The 8,941-nt window shown below is 50.9% G+C and overlaps 1 protein-coding gene across 1 annotated transcript in view; it reads left to right on the forward strand.

The window, feature by feature from the left end:
* The window catches only part of KNSTRN (kinetochore localized astrin (SPAG5) binding protein), a 10,267-nt gene extending 3,841 nt beyond the window's left edge, over positions 1-6,426 (forward strand). Inside the window, exons 4-9 of the mRNA XM_013007267.2 lie at positions 322-369; positions 1,129-1,234; positions 1,455-1,548; positions 3,507-3,562; positions 4,354-4,428; positions 5,797-6,426. Of these exons, the coding sequence (XP_012862721.1) occupies positions 322-369; positions 1,129-1,234; positions 1,455-1,548; positions 3,507-3,562; positions 4,354-4,428; positions 5,797-5,928 (511 nt within the window). The 3' untranslated portion in view covers positions 5,929-6,426. The remainder of the gene's footprint in view (positions 1-321; positions 370-1,128; positions 1,235-1,454; positions 1,549-3,506; positions 3,563-4,353; positions 4,429-5,796) is intronic.
* Positions 6,427-8,941: the final 2,515 nt, after the last annotated feature.

Consider the following 8,941-nt stretch of genomic DNA (forward strand, 5'->3'; position numbering starts at 1 on the left):
TGTCCATCCGTCCGTCCCCAGCACAGCTCTCATTTCCCATGTACGTGAGGTTGGCCTGACGTGACCACGCCTTCCTGAGCAGGCGCAGGTCGGCTGGGTTGGTGGGTGGGGTGGTCAGGGAAGTGGAGTCCGTTCTTGATGAGGAGGCCTGTCTCCTTGGTCTGTGATAAAGCACAAGTCTGCACGGACCTCCGAGCACCCACGTATGTGCTGTTTTCTCTGCGTCTGACCCGAGAAACCGAGACGCAGGCTTCTGGTTCTGCCTAGTTCCTCACGCATTCTGGGGCTTGCTGATTCATGTCCTTGATTTCGCTTCTCCAGGCAGACGAGAGCTGCAGACACTGCCACTAGGAAGAACGCCATGAAGAGGTGAGTCGGCATCGGGGGACAGGAAGCTGGCTGTGTTGTGGGGCAGTGGGTCTTGGTCCTTACTGGACTGGGATTGTATACACTGGAATCACTCCTGGAAACCTGGGTGAGCTTCTGGTGGGTGAGGCTGCAGGTTTGAGAACCGCTGTCTGAGCAAGAATCAGAGATGCTTCTATCTTGAGAACCAGACATGAGCTTACTGGACACCCTGCCAGGACCAGTGTTGATGGAAAATTGGCCCACGAGCAGCAGTGGGGGCCTCAGAGTAAGCGCACCTAGGTGGGTTCCTGACTCAAAGGGGTGGGTGAGTGGACTTGCCTTTGGGGCATTCCGACTCATGGTGACCCCATGGGTGCAGCGTGGGACTACTCCACGGTTTTCCAAGCTGTGCTCTGTTGGGAGCAGGTGGCCAGGCTGTTGTTCCGCAGCCCTTCTGGGTGGATTCAGGCTGCCAGTCTCGATGAGCTGTCGACCTCTGAGCTGATTCCACCACCCAGGGTTGTTACTTCTTAAATACTCAGCGAGCCTGACTAGCTCTGCTAAAGATTGGAGATGCCTTGTTGCATCTATTTTTCCTAATAGTGCTGTGAGCTATGGGTGTTGTCCTAATTCAGGAAATGAGGAGGCTGCCTCAGGGAGGTGATGCAACCCTGAGGGTTGCGTGCTACTATGTGATGAAGCCAGGATTCAAACCCCTGTGTGTGTAACTCCATAGCCCCTGGTCTTAACCCTTCAATTAACCTACAATTCTCGCTACAGCTACAAACCATTGATTAAGCAGAAACCGGAAGAGGAGCTCAAGGACAAGAACCAGCTCTTAGAGTCAGTCAACAAGCAGCTGCACCTGAAATTGACTGAAACTCAGGTAAGAGACAGACCCGCTCCCTACCCTCAGCTGCCACCAGGACAATGCACGCAGTAGCTTGGGGATGTCCCCTGGGGAGGAGCCATGGGTTACTGTCCAGGGTCCACTAGGTCAGAAATAAAGGACAACCAGGCTTGTGCTGTGGCTGTCCAGGGGCCAGGGAAACAATGACTACCCCAAGGGGAAGGAGGCCTGACCTGTCTGCCTGGCACCCCAACAGGGAGAGCTGAAAGACCTGACTCAGAAGGTGGAGCTGCTGGAGAAGTTTCAGGACAATTGTTTGGCCATTTTGGAGAGCAAGGGCATGCACCCAGGTGAGACACCGAGGCACTGGGTTGTCTGGGCACTGTGCCTGCCTGCGAGGGTTCCGGCCTGGTGACTGGCTAGCGTCTGGGCAGGCAGCTGAGCCGTGGGGCAAGGGGCCTATCAAAGCCCTAAAGGTTTCGTATGCTGCTTTCTCCCTTGTGGGCTGCTGGGTTTGTCTAATAGAACTCTAGGGAGTTCGAGAGAGAGAGATTTTATACTTTTCTGAACACAATGCCATCCATGTGGGTCCAGCAGGTATGACATTTCAAACAGAGCACCCTGCCAACTCTCCCCGGTGGGAAGAGGGTGACATGATGCCATTTCAAGGGTTCCTAAAACCGGGCTAATCATCAGCTTCCCTGTGCTGAAGTGTAACTCCTGATCTGCTCCTGCCCCTGCCCCTGCCCCTGCCCCTGGAGAGCAGAGTCCGTAGCAAAGATGAATTGAGAAAGGAGCCAGAGAGGGGACCCAGCCCCCTTTACATAAAGCAGTGTTGACTTTGAATGATACAGTTAACCTTGAGCAGGAAAATGTTTACTTGTGCTTTATTGACTAGGCAGATGCATTTGACTAGGTCATAATAAATTATGGATAACGTTGTGAAAAGTAGGAATTCCAGAACATTTAACTGTGCTTACCTAAAAAGTGTACCTAGAATAAGAAGTACATTTAAGAGAACAAGGGGCTACTCAGAAACAAACACAGCCTCGTAGCGACCATATAGACAGGGTGGAGCTGCCCGTGTGGGTTTCTGAGACGGGAGCTCTGCAGGAGGAGAAAGCTCATCTTTCTCCTGCAGAGCAGCTGGTGGTTTCCCACTGGTGACCTTGTGGTTCTCGGCCCAACTCATAGCTCACTCTGCCACGCTGGCTGCCCGCAAGGGGGCACCGCGAGGTGCCGCGTCAGGGAAGGCACACCTCAGGATTGCCTCCTCACCATGCTTCCTCGGCGTGTGTGCTGGATAAGCCGTCGGAGAAGCTGCCCCGTATGAAGAAGAGTGGGGCAGCAGGGAGAAGACGTTTCAAGTCCGCCCTGTGCAGGTGGCACATGGAGCCACTAAAACCGAAGCCCTTACTGAGGAAGCTCAAGCAGCACGGTCTTCGTGTGGACTACCCCTCCCCCCCGCATAAGCCGAGCCCGTCAGGCTGGACAGGAGGCAGCGTCACGGTCAGCGGGAGAGATTAGTGTCCAGAATCGCATTTTAACTTGGATCCTGATGTTTATGGAAGCAGAAGACACACACGCACACACACACACACACACACATGTATATGTATATAGAAGTGTAGCCTTAGTTAGAAGCAATGATGTGAGACTTCAGCATGTACTGTGGACATGCTACTGGACACCGCAGTCCCCAGAGAAGGGCATCGTGCTGGGTGAAGTAGAGGGCCAATGAAGAAGAGGAAGAGCCGCGGTGAGCTGGACTGATAGAGGCTGCAGCACCCTTCTGTATACTTGTAATTTACCCTGTGCATGGAATACTTTAAGGAGTCCAGGGGGAAGAGTGGGTTACATGTTGGACTACTAACCCCAAAATTCGCAGTTCGAACTACTAACTACGCACCTGCCAGCTGCTTCTCCCGGGAAGACTTGCAGCCTTGGGAGCCCAGGTGGGCAGTTCCGCTGTCGCTACGAGTCGGGATTGACTGGATGGCAGTGGGTTTGTTTTCTGTTTTGTGTTACTTTTACCTAATAGTAATTTAAAAATACGTCTAGTATACATTTCCCTTGGAGAAATTACAGTGCATTTCCTCTAAGAGAAGACAAAAGTAGAAGGCATTTTTGTTTATATCCACACCTGGAGAGGGAGCCGGGGTGGCCCTGGCGCAGTGAGAATCCGGAAGGGCACCAGGTGCCAGCTGCTGTGCTCCCCGGGGAGGTGCCTGCCTGTGCGCGCGGAGCGGGGCTTGTGGGAGGCGAGCTCTCCCTGCGTGGCTGATTGTGCTGCCTCTCTTGCTTCCAGGGAGTGAGGCCCTGGGGTCGCAGCAGGAATCCAGTCCGGATCACACAGACTCTGTGGTGAGGGCAAATGAGTGGGCTGGTGGGGGGCAAGGGGCCTGGTCAGTCTGCGAAGGCTCTGCTCTGAGCTCAGTGGCCCGCAAGAAGCAGGCCGTGGTCCTCCATGAGAGAGGGAGGGAGTTGAGGGGTTGGGATTCTCAAAATCGCCAATTTCACTTGGAAGTTGGCTTTGGGCTGACAGGAATGAGTCTAGGCTGCCCGGCGCGGCTACACTTCTCCAAATCCCTCCCGAGTCCTCAGCCAAGAGCTATAGGATACAAAGCTCCAATCTGAGGTAAATTTGGGTTCTTGGCTTCTGTTTGATTCCGCCTTTTGACCTTCTGTGATCCCATCCCCATCTTCGAATCGTAGAATCCTAGCTAGGGACGCCTTCCCTGACTGCCCCTCCTGTGGTCAGTGAACTTAGTTCACATCGCCTTCCCCACAGAGAACAGCATCACGCACCGTCTGTCTGCTCCGATGGACTGAGTGAGTGCCTGCGTGTGTGATCAGTAAAGTAGTTGAAGGGGCTTAAAAGACCAGCCACTCGTACAAGTCAGTTCCAGCTCATAGCAACTCGACTGAGGGTTTCCAAGACTCCCGTCTCTACCACAGCTTCCTCTCTCGCCCAGAGAGCGGCTGGTGGGTTTCCTGGTGCTGACAGCAGCCCCGCAGGGGCCACGCTGCCACCAGGGCCCTCAGCGGGGTCCGCGGCTTCCGCTGTCATTGTACACGAAGCGCCTCAAACAGAAGCGTCACATTCCCATCAGGGTTTGTTCTTTGAACTGTATTGCCTTGTGCTTTGCTTTTAGTTGCTGTTGGAAACATTGCAAGACGAGCTGCAGCTTTTTAATGAAACAGCCAAGAAGCAGATGGAAGAGTTACAGGTAAGAGATAGGCAGACGGCACTCTGAGGCAAAATTACCTGTTTTCTACTGCAGTGCGTGGATTTCTGGAAGGCTCTTTCTTTTTATTTTGGAGTTTGAGTGTACAAAATCTCACAGAGAATTCAACTCTCCCAGTATTAACATCTGATATGACCATTGGTGAGACATTGTTCACTACATCCCAGAATTCATGTGGATTCACCTTTTGTACCATGAATTTCCTTTTCTGTCCCGGGAACTCTCTCTCTCAGGGTTGTTGGCATTTCCAGGGCATGAGGCAATGTATGGCAGCCTAGATTCCTTACTCAGAATGGAGCGCTGGGACCTGGATACGGTGCGCTAGGCAGGCTTCTCTAGAGAAACAAAGCCTGGACACTCGGGATGATATACGGATGAAGTAGGTTTATAGAGGAAAGGATACAGCAGCAAAGTGGTCCACGCAGCAGTACAGAGAGCTCAGTCCAGCTCACTTTCGTGGGACAGTTAATAGACTGCTTTCTTCCTAGCTCACGCTGCCACTGGCTCAAGGTCAAGGGAGCAGTCAGTGGGAAGCCAGTGGCGCAGCGAGATGAAGCTGGTCTCCACGGAGCCTCCCAATATAGAGCTGCAAAACTGCGGGCGGGAGGGTGCAGTGTTGGCCCAAAGGCAGCAGGCAGGGCAGGGTGGGGCGGTGTCTGCGAGGAGCAGCACGGCACATGCGCAACAGGTTGCCTTGGCCAGGTGGGACTGAGTACCGCACAGCTCACTGGTAGCCCAGCACATGGTGGAGGCAGAGCAGCGAACTCAGGCAGTACACACTGGTCTCATCACCAGGCAGAGAGAGCAAGAGGCCGGCCTCCAAGAGCCATTTACCTCAGTGGCCCTTCATTCAAGCTGTGACCTGATTGACAGACTAAACCCCGCCCGCATGTCCTACAGGAGCCGTGTTGGCACCCAAAAACTTAACTCTCACGTGGAGTCCGTGATGGGGGAATTTGGTGCAAGGAAGAAGTAGTGTGAAACCCAGCTTCTTGGGTCTGGACGACTTGGACAAGCCGTCAGACTGCTAAATCATGTCGGAGTTTATTGCTCCGGGTTACATTTAGGAATCTAGAGATAGAGACACAATTCCCAAGAGCAGCATCTCTCTCTCACCACCATCACAGTGATGATGCTGACTCAGCGACCCTATTGGACAGGCTAGGACTGCGCCGAGTTTCCGCCACTGATCCCTATTTACAGGAGCAGAAGGCCCGTCCTTCTCCGAAAGAGCAGCAGAGGTAAACAAAAACAGTGTTGCAGGGTTTTCCTCAATGGAATAGAAACTTGTCGTGTGATGTCGAGTTCTGTTCCGCTTTTCAGTGTTTGTTTTAATGTCTTTCCATGCAGGCCTTAAAGGTAAAGCTGAAGACAAAAGAAGAAGAACGGCTCCGATTCCTCGAACAGCAAAGCATATGTAACAACAAAGTGAACGATTTTACAACCGCCCTTCAAGAAATGGAGCAGCTTTTAGAGATGTGATCAGAATGAAGGGCCGAGGGCTCCCCCCGAGGAAGCCCCTCAGGACGTGTGCTTCGGGCCACGACCTAGGACTCGCCATCCCCTGAAGGAAAAGAGCGTCTGCGTAGGATTAAGGACAGGTTTATGCTGGAATGGCCATTCCTCCTGTAAGCGGGGCTTCCCAACAGCTTGGTCAGAGCAGCTCATAGGGGCTGGAGGCACGGCTGGGCTCCTGGCCCGGAACAGCCCCCCATTCGCCTCGGGAGACTAAAGCAGCCCCAGCCAGAGGCCCCGAGTGATCACACTCCCACTTTCAGGAGGAACCCATTTGTACAGTGGAGCACGGGTGCTCCATGACCGACACCACGGAGGAGTCCTGCTGTCCGCCCCCTTCTCCCAGAACCCTCTCCCCTCCTGGTCGGGCTTCTATGCCTCGCTGTGAATTACGAGCTTGAAGGAGCTTGAAATGGTTTGACTAATAAATGGGGTGAAGGTACAGTAATGACACCTGAAACAATATGCCTTGGAGCTGTAAATTGAAGTCACTTGTTTTATTATTTAAAAATATTTTTTAAAGGTACTACTTGTAAAATAAAAGTTTAAAACATTCTGAATGTAATAGTGAGGAATTAAAAAAAAGTATTTTAACCTAAATATGCCCACTGGGACACTCTTGAACTAATGAACTAATAGTTAAGTTCAAGGCTGAACACAATGTTTTGATTCCACTCTCTGACTGGCCTCCATCTTCCAGGAGCTCCAGCTAGTCTTCTGAGGGTGCGCCGGGGTGTTAGCAGTAGACGCCTGACTCCACCGGGCTCTGGTCACTCGCTGCCTGTCTCCTCAGCATGGATAGTGCATCTCTCTGCAGTGTGCTCTGCCTGCCGAATCCTGCCCTGGCCGAGGCCCTGGGGCTTAAGTCAAGTGAAGTCCACGGCCAAGCCGGACAGACGAACTTTGGCCACCCTTTTCTGCTCCTCTCCATTTTGTCTTCTTCCTGCCCCCTCATCCTTCATCTTTGTTACTCTGTTACTTTCCAAGGCTGCCCAGAGGCACACATCAAGCCAAGTAGCATCTCCACTCTGGCTCAACAGGCTAAAATTCCTTGCCCTCAAACAACCATCTGCCAGCGGGGCGCCTTGCTGTATGAAATCCAGCGTGGGTAAATGTAGAGACCGCCACTGGACTGGTAGCTCCCTAGGGCCATGTCGGGCCGGTTGACAGGCGTGGGCGCTAACACACAGGGAAGGAGAAATGTCCTCAGGTTGCTGGTGGTGGTGGTTACGTAACGCTGGAATGTGGTTGAACTCTTGAGAATAGGAAGTGTGAACTATACGTTAAAACTTTTTAAGAAATACAATTATTTACTAATAGAACATTAGGTGCCGCTTAACTTCTCAAACCTTGGAATCGGACTAGACAACTATCACTTCTGTTTTACATTGAAAGAATGACCACATAATGTAATGTTGACACTAACCTACTTTGAGCTAATACTCACAGCGCTGACATGTTAAATATTACTGTAATTTTCTCACAAATCTAAAATACTCCTGTGAGTTTGCCCTGTGAGCCAGGGAGCTTTGACTTCAGTCCAGAAACCACAGACACGGGTAATAGGGAGTCACTGGAAGATTTTAAGCAGGAAAATGTCATGATAAAAGTTAAAGAAAAAGCAACATGCCTTGGTGTAAAAGGTGGAAGACAAGCTTAAGAGAATCGATAGAACTGACACACATTGGTTGCTGTCCACAATGCATTTCATGTGAACTGGTACACATAGTATATTGTGTGATGTGAGCATTTATATCACGCTGCCTGGGTCATGATTCTCGGGCTTGGTGGTTACAATGCTATATGTAGTCCTCCCTCATGATCTGATGTGGTTAGGGTGGTGTGCAATGCTCTAGTTCAGGTTAAAACCCTGATGGGTATGGGGGGTGTTTCCCTGTGGTGAAGCCTGCATCACCTTTATCATATAAGATAGAAATCAAAGGTGAGGGAAGCTACCTGAGAAAGAAGGGTCCCTACTACCAAGAAAAAAGCCAGAGCTGGTGTGTCCTTTGACCCAGAGTCCCTGTGCTGGGAACCTCGTAGCCCGGGGGCAGACTGATGCCAACCATGAGGCTCTCCAGGGAATGCAGGTGGAAAAGCTGGAATGCCAGCCCCACATATCGAAAGGAGACAGGACTTTCCCTCAGAACCAACACAGAGGGGACCCCCTTGTGGGACCACAGATGTATACGAGGGGGTACCCCCCCAAAAAAACCCCACGAACGGTTGTTTTTTTAAAGCTATGTTTTTTTTATAAAACAACCTTATCGCCTTCAAAGTAGTCTCCATCACACAATACATTTGTCAAATCTGCAATTCCAATCTTGGAAACATTTTTCAAACTCATCTGTTTGGAGGGCTGACCACCTTGTTTGTTTTTGTTTTTCCTTCATCTATGTCATCAAATCCCTGTCCTTTCATGTCCCTCTTCATGCATGTAAACAAAATGTCACATGGTTTGAGGTCAGATGAGCCAGGTGCATGGGGCAAGAGAGGCATGCTGGTTTTTGCCCAAAACTGACATATGGAGATGGCAGTGTGAACAGGCGCATTGTCATGGCAGCAAAACCAGTCCCCCATCGGCCACAAATCAGGTCTGTTTGTCACCCCCTGTTTGAACCTCTACATAGTTTCAACAGTCTGACCTGGGGTAACAAACTCCAAATGCACTACAACGTTTTTTGTCCCTTCAGGAAGTTGACGGACATCCAGAATAAGGTTTGTCATCAATTAGCATTTTGCCTTGTACACTTGTTTTTCCCCTAGCATTGCCCTTGTAAGCTGTGTTCAACATCACCACAGTTTCTGTGGCATTTTTCCAGAGCAGAAAACAAAAGTTTCACAGCCGCATGCTGTTTCCTTAAGTTGGCCAGGAAAAACAAGGTTCAAGTGAAATGGTTTTTTGTTTGTTTTTTTTTTTTTAAGTGAAATGGTTTTTATGAAAAAATTTACTGTGACCAGAGAACCTTCTCAGGTGATG

This window comes from Echinops telfairi, unplaced genomic scaffold, assembly GCF_000313985.2.
Source record: "Echinops telfairi isolate 266 unplaced genomic scaffold, ASM31398v2 ScPeMD7_18;HRSCAF=68, whole genome shotgun sequence".
NCBI classification, from domain to species: Eukaryota; Metazoa; Chordata; class Mammalia; order Afrosoricida; family Tenrecidae; genus Echinops; species Echinops telfairi.